Source organism: Crassostrea angulata, chromosome 7, assembly GCF_025612915.1.
Source record: "Crassostrea angulata isolate pt1a10 chromosome 7, ASM2561291v2, whole genome shotgun sequence".
Lineage (NCBI taxonomy): Eukaryota > Metazoa > Mollusca > Bivalvia > Ostreida > Ostreidae > Magallana > Magallana angulata.
The window spans coordinates 13448672-13465722 of record NC_069117.1 but is presented as its reverse complement, the minus strand read 5'-3'; the positions used below and the strand labels follow the sequence as shown (position 1 = coordinate 13465722).

At 34.3% G+C, this 17051-nt stretch overlaps 2 protein-coding genes and 1 pseudogene across 2 annotated transcripts; 2 read left to right on the top strand and 1 right to left on the bottom strand.

Annotated features, from left to right (window-relative positions):
- Positions 1-51: 51 nt before the first annotated feature.
- LOC128155356 (putative nuclease HARBI1) lies at positions 52-4076 on the bottom strand. Its single transcript, XM_052817027.1, has 4 exons — positions 3528-4076; positions 2770-2882; positions 1033-1144; positions 52-819 (listed from the first exon to the last, which is right to left on the bottom strand). The coding sequence occupies exons 1-4, from the start codon at positions 3952-3954 to the stop codon at positions 437-439; spliced, it is 1035 nt and encodes a 344-aa protein (XP_052672987.1). The 5' UTR covers positions 3955-4076; the 3' UTR covers positions 52-436.
- Positions 4077-7294: 3218 nt separating this feature from the next.
- Positions 7295-9590, top strand: LOC128155352 (platelet glycoprotein Ib alpha chain-like). Its single transcript, XM_052817023.1, has one exon. The coding sequence runs from the start codon at positions 7358-7360 to the stop codon at positions 9215-9217; it is 1860 nt and encodes a 619-aa protein (XP_052672983.1). The 5' UTR covers positions 7295-7357; the 3' UTR covers positions 9218-9590.
- A 5764-nt stretch (positions 9591-15354) lies between these two features.
- On the top strand, positions 15355-17032 carry LOC128155354 (leucine-rich repeat-containing protein 4C-like; annotated as a pseudogene).
- The last annotated feature ends 19 nt before the right edge of the window (positions 17033-17051 follow it).

Here is a 17051-nt window from a genome sequence, read left to right as displayed (position 1 = left end):
TATGGTAAAGGCGTTAAAATAAGGAAATATATAACCTCAGTAAATATGGGCAATATTACAAGTAAATTTTATTTGAAACTTAGATATAGTAAAATGTGTCAACAAAAACATAGGGTAGTCAAATACATATGTACCAATACTCTTTCTCTCTCTCTCTCTCTTTCTCTCTCTCTCTCTCTGAAACTTGCTTTGTGAGATTTTTTATCATAAATCAAATCAAATCAACTTTTTATATTTATAAAATATTGAAATTTGTTCTTTGCATGTTGAAAATATCTGCCTTAATATTACTACATGTATGTCTCAAATAAAATTGGTTACAAGTTTTCTATTCTACAATTAACTGTTTATCAATTTTGAAAATTATAGTTTGATTTAATAAAAAGAAATGAATTACCAGAATTAAAAGATGCAAAGTCATTAATTGTCTGGTAATTCAGAAATAATTACGAGCAATGTGATCCCTCACAGTTTTCCCATTGCCCCCCATGTCAACTACACCATCTACATCTTCAGCAACATTAAGGTCATTGTCATCGGAATTTGAGATGATGTCTCCTCTGTTGATGCCAATGTTGTGTAACACACAACAGGCAACCACTGCAACACATGCCCTCTGTGGTGATAATCGCAGTTCGCTGTGCAAACAGGAAAATCTTCTTTTTAGAACCCCGAAAGTCTGCTCTATTAGCACCCTTGTCCTGCAATGTGCCGTGTTGTATCGCTGCATGTGTGCCTCTGTGGGGTTTAAATATGGAGTCATCAAGTAAGTCTTGAGCGAATATCCGGAGTCACCCAACAGCATCCCTTGTATGTGTCCTGCATAAATTTTATATGTAATAGTCAGTTTTCAATTTAATGGAATACACAGTCATAAAGGTGTAATAATTTGAATCGGAATTATAGAGAACAAAACCTTTAATTGTTACTCCCTTTTTATTATTTAAGTAATTCTTATTATTATAAATTTATTTTCAGATAGATGGTGAGGGTATAGAATAACAACATGGTAGAACATACCAAACAACATACCATTTTCAAACTCTCTGCATAATACAGATTCTTTAAAAATCCTAGAATCGTGCACAGATCCTGGCCATTTGGCAACAACATTTGTGATGCAAAAATCAGGGCCACATACCATCTGCAATATTTTGAAAAAATGAGTCCAATGAAATAGTTGTAATTAACTAGATAATGTTAAGCAGATTCTGCTAGAAAATAATTAAGAAAGTTTAACAATACATTGGGAAATTTGGTGAATAATATGGTATGAATAAAAATGTGGAACCATCTTGATAAGATGCTGCACTCAAGATCATAGCAGCTAGCCTAGCGGCTAGGCCGTAGATGTCTAGATATATTGAACAGCAGCTTGGTGGGCCACTAGGTCTATGATTTGAAGTTGGAATAATAATAAATAGTAAATACCTTTGTGCTTAAACTACGTTCATCCATTAATATGAAAAATTTCCTGATTATCTGTTTTGAAACGCCCCATACGCTTCAGGTTTCAATACACATCCAAAAATAGAAAGTCTACAGGGATTTTGCATTGCATCAGCCATTTATAAGCCTGGATGATAACATTGAAAAATTGTGCGAGGTGTCCCGAGTACTTGGAGAATGGAGAAAAGATGTAAACATTTCCCATTATAAATTTCAATATGAAATTTGTTTTCGTTCATGTGAAATTTTATGAGTGAAGAGGGATAATTTGTCCATGAAGATATCTTGGATATTTTTCATTTCATTGATTTTAACTGTACTTCTTTCACACACATAGGCGTCGGAAGCAAATTGAAAGTGGGGGGGCTAGACTAATCCTCAGAAATTTTGAGAAAAAAGTAATTCCCAAAATCATGGAAATCCTAATCCGTAGGGGGGGGGGGGGGGGGGGGGGGTGGCGGGGGGAGGGGGAGTATACCTTACCCAAATTTTTTTCCCCAAAATCATGAAATTCCTAATCCGGGGGGGGGGGGGGGGGGGGGGGGTCGTATCCTTCTGAATCTAACTTTTCAATCTTTCAAGGTAAATTTAGGAACAATAATCTTTTCTGCGAGAAAAAGTGGGGGGGGGGGGGGGGGGCTGAACCCTCTATCATGCTATGTTTCTAATGCTTAGGTATAACTTTGCAAAAAAAGTGGGGGGGCTAAGCCCCCCATAGCCCCCCCGGTTCCGACGCCTATGACACATATCTGTATTTTTATTAAAAATCATCAAAAAGTGATGGAAGCAATAACTTGGGACAGACTATAATAACATGGACATAATTGGTTAATTTTAAGCTGAAATATACATGCAAAAATTCTTCATAACTTATAGGATGAACAAAGTATCACTAAATATATATGTTTCATGTCTGTGACAAAGTGGTATCTAAGTTAGCCATTGTGAATTTGATTCATTGCATAAAATATTCAGGCTACAAATATCTACGTACATGTAGTGGGTAGGTTAGCTTACTGTTTAACAGTTAAACACTGAGGCTGCAACGTACATATATAGCCCTATAATGTAGCAGCTATGATCTTGAACGCAGCCAATTTAGCTATAAAAGTCCAAATGTCTAAAAAATTCAATAGCAAATGCACACATGCACAGAACCAAAGGGTTGGGATTGACCCCGCACCCCCACCCCCCCCCCCCCCCACCCCGGAATGTTTTTTCTGGATCCGCATAGGCTCATCCTATATATTTTAACTTAATGATACATTGTGCATATATTACTTTAATCTTTATAGTCCATTTTGTTGGAAAAAATATTACCTGGACGTTTAACGAATGGAAACCTTTCCTGTTCACATATTCCCCTTCGTTAACATTCGGTGCCTTAATCTTTATCTGCGTGCCATCTACACATCCAACCACGTTTGGAAATCCTGAAACACAAATTCTACATTTACGACAAATATTAACTTTCATCATGTTTTTACACTTACCTCATATATTCGACTTGCGAAGAAAATACACAAAATGATTTGATCAGAAATCGACCGTGGCGTTTGAAAACGAAAGTAAGAAAATGCATCAAGAGCTCCTATTTACCCAAACGATACAAGTTATGATTCCATTAACAATTTATATTATTAATTGGGATTTTATTATATGCATGCTTTAATATTAACATTATAATAAATATTATGATAAAAAGTGAATGTCTCAGTAGAATTCGTCGATGATTGGTAAAATAAGCCTATTGTGTCGGGTGTTTAGCGACACCGGTATAAAGATACGGTTCAGTGAACATCTGCAGAAAACGCGAGTGTTGAAAACGCTCTATCTCCATTACCTATCGATGAATTTTCCTGATTTTTTAAATAGTTATTTATTAAGTATTTTTCTACCGAAATACCAACTTTGACAGAAATCGAAGCGGAAAATTTTGCATGACTGTCTTTCATATGAGGGATAAGTTTGGGGTAAAATGTATGTAAACATTATGGAGGCTGGACGATCCGCTCCTATGACCACGAAGTCAGGGCGTCCGAAGAGAACAAACGAGAAGATAAATAATGAAAGTTTACCTGCTATTTCGAAAAATCTGCTCTTGTAGGACGAAACATCCCTCGGAAACTTTATGTAATTCCCTGCTTTCTCTGCCAAAAGACGACAGACATAGCGTGCGGCTCTGCCAGTAGTAGATTTGGCTACACCCAGGGACTCTCCAACTAAGTTATAAAATGATCCTGTCGCCACAAACCTCAGGGCAGCCAGAACTTGTAGCAAAGGAGGCAGAGGGGAATTTCTTAATGTTGGATGAACCAAGTCTTCGAAGAACATACCAACTATAAATAGAATGGTGTCTGGCCTAAAACGGTACTTCCTAAAAACTTCATCTGCGGGGAGTTCTTCCAGTGGGTTGCTTCTGTCCTTAAAAACTCTTGGACGGGGCGTCTTTCTTCTTCGCTGAATGATGTTGTATAAATTCAATCTCGCACCCACGGAAGCCATATTGAAAGTGAGCAAAAACTAAGAAGTTAGACACCTATTTACTTGTCTAACTTTCTGAGCTCAAAAGTGAGACCAAACTAAGAAAGCGAGACTGAGACCGAGACAAGAATTTTTTATGGCACACCAAGTGTGAGACTTAGACCGAAATTTGAGACCGTCTCAAATTTCGGTCTCAGATCTGAGCTAGCTAAGTTTTATGGCCCCGGGGCCTGAGCTAGCTAAGTTTTATGGCCCCGGGGCCTGGTGACGTCAAAATCTCGACGGTACGCACAACAGTAATAGATAAATGGAATATATATTTTTAATAGTATCAACCACTGAATAAAGATTTAAACATGACTTTTCATAGGTTTTATTGCCTTTGCTTTTCAAATTTATAAACATGTACGCAATAATAAGATATGCAGTTATGTTCATATGATACTGAAAGAGGTTTAGCAAAAATATACAGTTACCCCAATGCTGTGCATATACTTTAAAAAATAAGATAATAAGGTATGCAATAGATATCCCCAAAATTACAACTTGTGAAATTTTTATAAAGAATGCAAAAAATGAAAGCTCCATGAATAGATTCACAACTATATAAGAGGGAATGATATGACAATGCAACAGTCTGTTTGTAATTTATAGTCCATTTGGCAATTAGAGAGTGAAAATAAACACATTATCTTGTTTACAAAAATAATCATTCTTCCATTTATTGTTAAGAGTAAATCAATCGATCGATTTCAGATTTCTTGGAGACTTAAAAGAATAAAGCTATGCGTTGTGCGATAATCTAATCCATAAAAAGTAGCTCTCGTCACCGCCATTAGTTAAAAGTTTTCCCATTTCAGCCGGCAAAACCGATTGAAAAATAAGCGTTGTCGTAAGGTGTCCCGTAAATTACTCTTAATTGAAACCTAACGATATCCGTTGGAAACGCCATGTCAACCTTATTCCATATGATAACCTCGGTAAACAACCATTGTCCAATTAATCTGCTATATCGGGTCTTATTCTGAGGCGCGTGTCTTGTAGAATAAGGCAAAGGGGGAGCTGTTTGGACAATCAATTAGACCTATCTTCTTAGCGTTTTGGTCATTAATCATCGCAACATAGGGGGCCCCAACTTTGTAACGTTGACTGATTTATGGACGTCAAACATCATTTTTCTTCCGTTTTTATCACGGAATTGCCAAAATTGTCCCCGTCGTGGTTATATGAAATAATTTAATGCATTTTGCACGTCCTTTTTTACATATAGGTATATGTCTTATGACTAATAAATGGATTTCAGAGGCAAATGCATGTGATCCTAGATTACACCGAAATGCCTCCGTAATCAATTACGCAGTGGAAAGAGTTAACATTGAATTTCATTTCATTGCAAACCCATTGGCAGAATTTTTCATTTTGAACCTAGGATCTGCTTGCACTAATAGTCCCTCCCACTTTATCCACGGTTTGAAAATAAATGTGATAAAACGTTAATTATTATGTTACGTTAAAACTTATTAGAAATATAATTCGTTTTTACATATTTATTTCATGATCAGAATCCGCTGTAAGGAACTTTTTTACGATAAAATTATCCCTACACTATTAGATATTCTAGGAGATCAAAATTTAGAAGGTAATATATCTTAAAAATAATTAGTTTATTTCAGAGGACCTTCATCATAAATCATAAAATACTAGTATTGCTAACTCAATGGGTCAAGTCTTTTTCACTTAAGTAATGTATCTATTAAAGTACATGTATCGTTTATATCATAAAAATGAAATTTTAAGCTATATGATAACCCGATCGAACAATGTGCAAAAACAAAATATTTTATCAAACTGTTTAGTTTCAATGGTTAAAATGTTGGGTTTTTTTTACTTAATTATAGATTATGGCTAAGTTTAAAAGTAGATCTAATTGGTCATCTCTTTATTTTCAAGCATCCTTAAAGGTTTATGTGGCGTATTTTATCAAATTCATTTAATTAACTACTTATGTCAGGATAAAATCTTACTTTATGCTGCAAATTTGAAAATAAGTACAATAACCAATTGGTGGGCTTTTTTACTCGGAAAATACAAATGTTATGAATATCTTTTAAAATAAGAAGATGGGGAATAAGATGGCGCAAATGCCCATTCGGTTTAGTCGTGAAATACAATTTTGAATATATTTTTTCCAAATTAAATCTATTCAAATATTTTATAACAGAAGTTTGCTAAAGCACATGTTCTAACTATATTCAGGTATTAACTTCACTTACTATAAACATAAACAACAACATACATGTAACTATGTTGTGCGCGCTGGACGCCGTATTTATTTTATTTTTAATTACTTTCAACACTCACAATCTTTAAATACTTTATATACTACAATCACACCATACAACATATTTCAACCAGACATATTTGTAACACCTTAGTGCATGTTATAAAGTTATATTACGCATGAACGAAACATATGCGAAGCGGTTCAGGGCCGGCCGGGAAAAAAACTAGAGATAAAAAATATTTATCATAAAAACTCCATGGGCACTTTACACGCCTTATCCACCCATCTTCTTTATTTTGGATTACTAGAACAAGCAGCAGTAGAGACTTACGATTGGGAGATTAAAGACTACTCATTATTTGGATACTTACTGAATCATATGAAAATATCACAGAAGTAAGGAAAAATATATTTACTGATCTATACACGTATGTAAATTGGTTGTTTCTTTCTGCGCTCATGCGCAGTTCCATTGAAAAGTCATGAATCGCTCAAATAAACAAAAATACCAAATTAAAGTAAAATACTATGGCATACGGCATTTATTATTTTCCCACTCGTTGGAAAGTTTAGCTTTGAAATTTATATGTGGTTTTAAATTTCTATGAAAATTTAAGCCTAGATTCGACAAAATATTACTTTTAATAAAATGTCTGACGTGGTCACTAGTGGTTTTGTTGATTTTGCCAACAGAGGCAATGGTCCAAATTGTTATCATTCAAAATATGCCTTTTACGTCAATAGATCATGTAACCTCTGAATAAAATCATTAAAAAAAGATTAGGGGATGTCAACAAGTTCTTTTGGGGCGCAAACTAAAATAAGTGTATGAAAAATTAGAAAATAAGAGAAGCCATCCAGGAGAGACTTTCTATATAGAAATCTTTAGATTACGCGCCGATCTTTCTGCCATTACTCAAAGGACCTTCCATTTCGTCCCATTCTTGGCGATGATTGGTCGAAGCAAGATTTTCACTTACCTTTTCAATCCCCTTATTATGTTTCCACAGACATTAAATTCTAATATGATATATTCTGGACATTCAAGTTATTCATGGCTTTGAATCACGTCGTTGTTCTTTAAAAGAGTCTTAATCCGGCATTCCTCTGTCTCGTTCATGTAAATTCATTAATTTTGACATGACGTATTATGAGAAATATCAAAAGCAAAGCCGTGGTAAATGGGCAACCAGAACCCGCTTTAACCTCCGTTCTTTACCATTATATCAACCCTCAGAAGGACACATCTTAAAATTGGAACGAAATTATTGTGAAGCAACAGCGAAAATCGACATCCAGAAAAAAGTTTACGAAAACAAAAGAACAGAGTTTAAGGAAGAACTAAATTTACTAAAAATGCTGGAAATTAAATGTGCCATAGTGATTTCATGTGTACTTATTGTTGTGAGTTTTGGTAAGGTTGAATCTTCTTGTCCAACATCGTGCCAATGTTCCAATGTCTCTGCTATTTGTACACCAGGATTAACCAGCTTTCCGTCAGCATTCCCAAGTCATTTCACTTCACTACGACTCAGTGGCACCTTTTCCTCTCGAAACCAGATTCCGTCGATTGAGAGCAGCCATCTAAATTCCTTCCAGAAACTGGAGAGACTTTATATGGCTTACAGCAACGTGGAATCAATAACAAGCGGTTCTTTGCCAACAACGTTAATTACATTGGATCTTTCTTTCAACAAAATTGGCGAAATAGCACAAAGCACGTTAAAAGGGTTAACAAGACTCAAAGTTTTGAATTTGTCTGGAAATAATGGCACTGAATTACAATTGTCTGCTTTCAACGATTTAGGAAGATTGACAGAATTATATCTTGCAGAGATGGGCTTAAAAAAACTGGACAAGCGCTTATTAGACAGTCTTCCAATATTGAAGGTCTTAGACCTTCATGGAAACAAACTAAAGCAGTTGGACTGGAGCTTCACCAAGACCCTTACAAATCTGGCTTATATCGACATTTCCGGAAACATTTTTACAGAACTTTCTAATTCGTCAATTATGACATTACCTCACATAAAAAGTATCCACTTAAATGACAACGATTGGAAATGCACCTGTGCCTTGGAGTGGGTAAAAGTGCTTCCTAGTCCTATACCGGAATCTGTCACGTGTAGTACACCAAAATCTCTCCAATACATGTCCATTGTAAATGTCCCTTCCCCCCAGCTAACCTGTGTACCAGCATCTGTAAGTTGTTCTTCAACTTCAAGTACCGGCAAGTATCACACCGGCCTCAATATTTCATGTACATTTGGAGGAGACCCATTCCCTGACGTCATTTGGACAAAGCCTGATGGGACGGAGTTGAAGTACTATAACTATGATAATCCAAATTACGAGGTATCTGAGACAGGTGTACTTACCATAAAGTTATTGGACGTTGATGACGACGGCCAGTGGACGGTTCAGGCTAACAATGTAAAAAAGCAGAATGTGATCAACATGCAAGTGACCGTGACCGATATTCCAACCACCACTACAACGACTACCACCACCACTACTACCACTACCCCTACCACTACGACGACCACAACCACCACTCCGACAACAACAACCAGTACCCCCACCACGACTACCACCCCTCCTACCACCACGACTACCACCCCTCCTACCACCACGACTACCACTACCACTGAAAAACCTACTACAACATCTACCGCCAAACCCACCACCACAACCACTGTTAAGCAGACGACAGCTAAAAAGACCACTCCAGTTCCACCTGCAGGAAACCAGACGACGCCTAAGCCGGCGGAAGGGATGTTCTCCATGAATACGATTTACATGATGGTGGCGGCTGCCGGTGGGAGCGCGTTTATTACCTCCATGATTTGTCTGGTCATTCATTGCTGTACACGGAAGAAGAAACCTCCTCCAATGTCGGAAAAGAAACCGAAGCAAGACCTTTTCGACACGGTCCGGAACCTCACTCCGAGACGAACACGAAGAGTGCATAATATTGGGAGTTATGAACATTACGAATAGCAGGCAATTTTGTAGAGTATAAGAGAACGGAATCTCATGGGAAAAAACTACCTTGTAATTAATGGCAATTTTTTTCGTGATTCAAACACAGACATCAATTTGACTTTTCAATTTTCTAGGTATTTGATTCACGAACGTGTCATTAACGACTATCAAAGACTGCATGTATTTCTTGTTGCTTTGTTTTGTTTAAACAGTATTAATCCTATCGCAATGTTTTTGAATATATTATTTAATGCTTTTATCAAAAATATCCTTCTGTAGTTTGTTTGTATCCTATTGATTTGTTATTTATTACGATTTATGTTTGTTTGATTTACATCGATTTATGTTGATAATGTAATATTATGGAATAAAATCTCTCTAAATCAGATTGATTATTGTGTGAAATTACAATATTAAGAAGAGGGGGTTGTCGCGAGATAAACCATCCATAGCACAGTAAAAATTAGCCGAGAATATAAGTTTATCTATTATTATTGGAAAATATACAGTTTTATGGTGGGCTTTGGCCACAGACACTGTTGTCTTAATTGAAATCCACCAATAACCAACAATAAAGGTACAATATCGAGTTTTATCTCTTGAAACATGTTTACGATGATGAGATGGGGGTGGATGGGTTGAGAAAAATGCTACCGATTTATGGGCATAATTGCAATTTCAAATTATATTTTGTTTAAAATACTATATGGTATATTTTTCTGACGGATTTTACATTGTATGTTAACCTAGCGTGAAACTGAATTGCTTTTAGTTTCACAGTAAATATATAATTATTAATTGTGTCAATTATTTTTGTGTTAGTCGCTATTCATTATGTTTAAAATATAAAAGAATCTTTGAGTTATTTATTTGTTAACGAAACATGGCGCACACATTTATACCATAACAAAGAATTATTATTTTGCAACTCAACGATCAACATTCTAATGTTGATAATACAATATAGTAGTAATACTTGGATAAGCATTGTAAGTTGTAAACACAAAGATAAAGTAAAACAAAATTTGAGAAATTCAAGTCCAGTTCCTGACAAAGACACAGCTAGACTTAACTTAGTCATATTCTCTGTTTCTTGAATTGGATAGGTACTAAATACCATGCTCCATTTACTCGTATGTCTGTTGACAACCTATTTTTTTCCTATAAGAACCATTTTGAAATCTTCAATTTTGTTAAAATCTCTTCTAGAGAGATTGATTTTATTAACTGATATCATATTTTACTCTATTGAATCCCTAAATCTGCTAATTATAAGTTATTCACGAAAGGGGGAATACATATTTTCCTCTTTTCAACATGCCCTGTATGAACATACAACTCTGTATAAAACATTAAAACACAATTCCAATGCTATCCATCAACATGTGTAATGACTCCTTTATTTTAACATAGTCTCATATCTTACATTCTGTAATTTGCTTGAAGTAAAATTATCATCATGTCTATGTTAACATATGCACGAAAACTGAGAAATCGCGTCCATAGCAAATTCAGAATTTCAGAACCGAACGGTCAAATGACAATATTTTCCAGAAATGAAAACACAAGGGTATAATTCAAGTTGCATCATACTGAATAAAACACAATTAAACTTTCGTCACACTTACCACTGAAAATTTTATTTCAAATGAAATCAAGGAAAAATTCCTTAAAACTTGAGCTTGAAAAGTGCAGTCAACCTAAATTCAGAATGCAAGGAGAGCATCAATTTTTAAAAAATAAGTTTAAAGTTAATGCGTGTACGTACGTTCTCGATTTGCCCTTAAACGTCAGTTTAACCATCATCTTTTTATTTAGATCTTGCAGTTGCAAGTACAGATGGTATATTAAAAATGAACAAGTGATAAAAAGATAAGAGGATACATTTTCCCTTACACTTGTAAACTAAAGTTTAGTAGATTTTAGCCAAACACGGAACCAGTCGATTGATTGCATAAACAAATGGTGATTTGGTATACATTCAGCATAAAACATTTAATTTGTTTTATTAATTGCTTGTATTGCACAAAAACTTTCTCGATTTACACTTTGATAGACAATTAAACAATTTTACGATATAACTTGAACAATGCTGGCAAACAGATGATTCTTTTATATTCAAATAAAAAACTTCCTTAAAACTTACTTTAAAGACGATTCATCCCTCTTTATTTATCAGACATTTATCTACGTTTACAACGCATGCAATAAGTGATAGAATACAGAAAAAAAGTATTAAAACTCTCTCTCTCTCTCTCTGAGAGAGAATTAATAGTGAATAGGATGTATAACATGTTGCCTGTGCCAAATTAAGTTGTACGTGTGTATACATGTACATTAGCAATACATTCATTAAAGCCATTCTTTTATTGGTGAGAGTTTAAGGTTTTGTTTTTTTTTTTAAACCTATAAACTCATTTACGTGATACATGTACCAGTGAAATATGTACTCTTTTTGAAACCAACCTTGCTCAGATTTTCAAGCAATTTGAATGAATTTCTCTATAGGTATGCGATGCAAAGGTATACAAAGCCTAAATAATGATAATTACATTTTGATCAGGAATTCAAAATAAATCATTTATGATTTTTTTTTTTTTGTAGTTACGGTTATATTATTTTTAAAAACATCATCGTTTAATGTCGATAATATCAATTAATAAAGGTCTTGGTAGATAAATAAAATTTCTTAGCTTCCTTGTTATAGATGGTTTCAATAAAGATAATGCCTCAGTCATAATTAAAACTTTATTCTTCAGACCTTAATTGGGACCATTTCCCAGACAAATTAGATTCAAGTTGCATCTTGTTTATAAAAAACCTCAAAAATATTGTTTGGATTGATTAAGTATTATATATGATAAATGCTATTTAGATTTTAGGATATGAGTGAGAAAGGTCATAGCTTTCGGAACTAGAACAAGATTTTTTGTCAATTTTGTGAATTCGAACTACGTTCAAAACTTTAAAAAATGCACTAAACAAGAATTTTAAGCGAAAGGGAAATAATTCAACCCAAATTTTACTAAGTTTAAACATTCGTAAATATCTCGAAAGTATTGAAGTGATCACTAAAAATGCACTTAAAACACGAAGCTAAAACTAATAAAATATTGCATCTCTCTTTCTCTCTTGATCTTTCATTGGTGAAAAATTAATAGAAATTGTAACCTAGAAATGCGTACTTAATTTGAACCACGTCTCATGTGTCCTATGTGTTTTAAAGGAATCTATTTATACTGGACGACCTAAATATACAAGTCTCTAGCATCACAAACTACCATCCAGGCTGTTTCTTTTAAAATGTTAAATGTTCTTGTAGTTCCATTGCATTATCGATGTTTCTGGTAAAACATTTTCATGGATCAAATAATGTAAAACGGAAAACTATGAATGGATCAACAAATTGAAAATATGATTACGTGAAATACAATCATATTATTAGCTCATATTATGACCTTTTTTATCGTTCCTTGATTTCCTGAATAAATGGTCTTTACTATGTTTATAATAAGAGACGGATAGGGAACTGATATGCCAATAGAAGAGCCGAATGAGAAAAGTTATAAAGAATGAAAACATGTTGATAATTCAGTATCAGTTTAAAGGGACATGGTCACGATTTTGGTCAAAAATTATTTTTTCGATTTGAATGTTTACAATGCTTCAGCAAGGTATCTTTAATAGGCAACCATAATTTGAGTGTCATTTGATGAGTTATAAACGAGTTACAGAGCTTACAATTCTTCGCTATGTAAAAAACGCGTTTGTTTACATTTTGAATGTTGAAGTGAAATTTCCAGTTTTAGACTTAAAATGAATGTGTTAATCGTTAGGAACTGTTTATTTATGCTTAAAATGAATAATAAGATAAACAAACCATCTTTAAAAAGATGTTTACTGGTATATTGAACTTATGTAAACAAAAACAGGGCACGAGCCTTGTTTACCTGACAAACAATTGTAAGCCCTGTATCTTTCTTAAAATTCAACGACTGGCACCCAATTTTTATTTGATCATTAGAAATGCATTCCTAAAGCATTGCAAATCATAAAAAACAGAAAAATAAAAGTTGACGAAAATCGTGACCATGCCCCTTTAAATTCAATTATTCATCGAAACAATATATATTACATATGATACATGTATAAACATACACATCGTTACATTTAGACAATAGATACTGCTGTATCACATTGCATTTATTGTAAACTTATCTTTATTTTACGCTAATATAAGTTAAAATAAAAATACGGGGCACATTTTTTGGGGGGTGAAGATATAAATGAACTACTGTATACAAATTAGAAGTTCGGTAAATGAAGTGTTAAGATGCCTAATTTTATCATTGTAAACACAAATATACAATAAAAGGCAGGTAAGCTTACCTAGGAGGAGCATTATTTCCACGTTGGGACGTCTATTATATAATGAACCGAAATCAAACAATTCTTAATCATTGTTTTCTTTTTTAATTTCTATCATTGTTATTACGTCCGTATATGGACTCTTGCTGCAAAGAGGTAGGCATTGTCGTAAATCGCCATCTAATTGAAATAATGAATTTTCTTATTTTAACCTCTGCATGTAAAACATGTAAGAATGATTATGCATTACAATTGGGTAAGCATTAAATTACAAAATGGATTTTATAATAGTATTAATTTTTTTATTGAAACACTTTTACAATTTCACATGTATGGTAAAAATAAATAAATTAAAAAATAATGTAATAATAGTTTTGTTTTATCTTATCTTTTTTTATGCTACCTAAAATAATTCACATTTTGTTTTCCAATCTTTTACTTATTATGAGTATTTTCATTTGTTTAAAACATCATTAATTTCTTAACAAGGATTTTGTCAACTATTTTTTGACTGAAACTGAAAACATTCAAATTATTGGACAAACATCTACAAGAAAAATATATTGTTTTACGGTAAGTATCAACATATTTGGAACTCTGTTTAAGTGTTTATTGTTTTATTTACCAAATAATATGCTACTTTTGAGAAATAACATCTGGAACATTAGTAGATTTATGCCGACATATTCATACTTTAAGCAGAGAGTGTATTGTGCAAAGAAACTATAGCTAGACACATTGCTGGTTTTAAAAATAACTTTTTCGATGCACGTGCGATTTGAACAATTACACATAATCTACAAGTACAATCTACAAGTAACCTTAAACCAAACACCCAAAATCGTTCTTTTCCTTAAAACAACAGCCAATGAACAGCGGCTCTTAGAACAGTTTTTTTAAGGGGATTCACACCTTTTCATATAGTAAGTAAATGAAATCATCCTTGATTTAGCATAGCCTTTAAAATTGTTGGTTTTAAAGTTTATTGCATCTAAAAGCAAGGCATAGGTTTTTGTGCCTAACGTCTAAAGCCCCCTTCTCTCTCTCTCTCTCTCTCTCTCTCTCTCTCTCTCTCTCTCTCTCTCTGAAACTGGTTGTTTTATTCTTATTAACGCATGTAATAAGTGTATATTTCAATAAATTGATCAACATTTTAGTTAACAAGCGCCGTAAATTTTTGAAAAGAATGAGGAAGAACAAAACAACCATCAAATTTATCTATTTGGATGTGTTTATTTTGTCATTTATTTGTATTTGAAAAAAAAGACATAAATAAACATTCAATGTACATATATGAATTTGAATACTACATGTATATATCACAACAATATTACTATATTATTTATCATTTATTATATACTTGATTATATTTCTAAATGCATCACCAGTAGAGGACTAGGATATTGAAAATTGTGTCCAATCCATTTGACATATGCAAGTAAAATGTGTTTAAATCGATGCCCTTTAATTGATGGAAATGTTAAATATCTAAAATGTCTCATTACCTGTGGTGATCTTGTGCATATTACATGAATTTATGAGCTTTTTGTTTTTTAAACATGTCCTGGTCAGGTGATCAAATGTTTTGAATAAATCCTCGAACCGTATTATCACTCCCCATATCAACCCCTAACAGGACATGCCGTGACACTGAAGCCGCAACACTCAGTGAAAGGCACAGGTTAAAACAGTTGACATAATTTAGGAATTAATGAGCCTTCGAATTATTTCTTAACAAAGATGGAAAATAAAAGAAAAATAACAGCGATTTCATGTGTACTTATTGTTGTGAGTTTTGGGAATGTTTAATCTTCTTGTCCAACATCATGCCAATGTTCCAATGTATATGCTATTTGTACACCAGGATTAACCAGCTTTCCGTCAGGATTCCCAAGTCATTTCACTGCATTACGACTCAGTGGCACCTTTTCCTCTCGAAACCAGATTCCGTCGATTGAGAGCAGCCATCTAAATTCCTTCCAGAAACTGGAGAGACTTTATATGGCTTTCAGCATTGTACAATCCATAACAAGCAGTTCATTGCCACCAACGTTCATCACGCTAGATCTTTCTTTCAACAAAATTGGCGAAATAGCACAAAACACGTTAAAGGGGTTAACAAGACTCAACGTTTTGAATTTGTCTGGAAATAATGGCACTGAATTACAATTGTCTGCTTTCAACGATTTCGGAAGATTGACAGAATTATATCTGGCAGAGATGGGCTTAAAGAAACTGGACAAACGCTTATTAAACAATCTTCCAATATTGAAGGTCTTAGACCTTCATGGAAACAATCTAAAGCAGTTGGACTGGAGCTTCACCAAGACCCTTATAAATCTGGCTTTTGTCGACATTTCCGGAAACATTTTTACGGAACTTTCTAATTCATCAATAATGACATTACCTCACATAAATAGTATCCACTTAAATGACAATGATTGGAAATGCACCTGTGCCTTGGAGTGGGTAAAAGTGCTTCCTAGTCCTATACCGGAATCTGTCACGTGTAGTACACCAGAATCTCTCCAATACATGTCCATTGTAAATGTCCCATCCTCCCAGCTAACCTGTGTACCGGCATCTGTTAGTTGCACTTCAACTTCAAGTACCGGCAAATATCACACCGGCCTCAATATTTCATGTACATTTGGAGGAGACCCATTCCCTGACGTCATTTGGACAAAGCCTGATGGGACAAAGTTGAAGCATTATAACTATGATAATCCAAATTACGTAGTATCTGAGACAGGTGTCTTAACCATAAAGTCATTGGACGTTGATGACGACGGCCAGTGGACGGTTCAGGCTAACAATGTAAAAAAGCAGAATGTGGTCAACATGCAATTGATTGTGACTGATGTTCCAACTACAACTACCACCACCACAACCAGTACCACTACAATTAGTACTATCCCAACCACAACAAACAGTAATACCACCAGGAAAACCATTCCTCCTACAACCAGGACCACCATTCCGACTACAACCACCGAACAAACTACCATCGTTAAGCAGACGCCAGCGAAAAAGATCGCTCCAGTACTATCTATAGGAAACAATTTGAAAATGACATCAAAGACGGTGGAAGGTATATTCTCCATAAATACGATTTACATGATGGTTGCTGCTGCAGGTGGGGGCGTTTTCATTACCTCAATGATTTGCCTGGTAATTCATTGCTGTACATGGAAAAAGAAAACCTTCTCCAAAGTCGGTAACGAAACCGATGCAAGATCGTTTCGACACGGTCCGTAGCCTGATTCCGAGAAAAACACGAAGAATGCATAATATTGGGAGTTATAAACATAACAAATATCAGGCAGCTTTAAAGAGGATATAGATTAAGAGACCGGAATCTCATATTGAATTTACAATATGTACGGTATATGATTAACAAACGCTTAATCAACAACTGCAAAAGAATGCATGTAATCCTTTTTGCTTTGTTTTGATCAAACAGTCATAATTGTTTTATGAT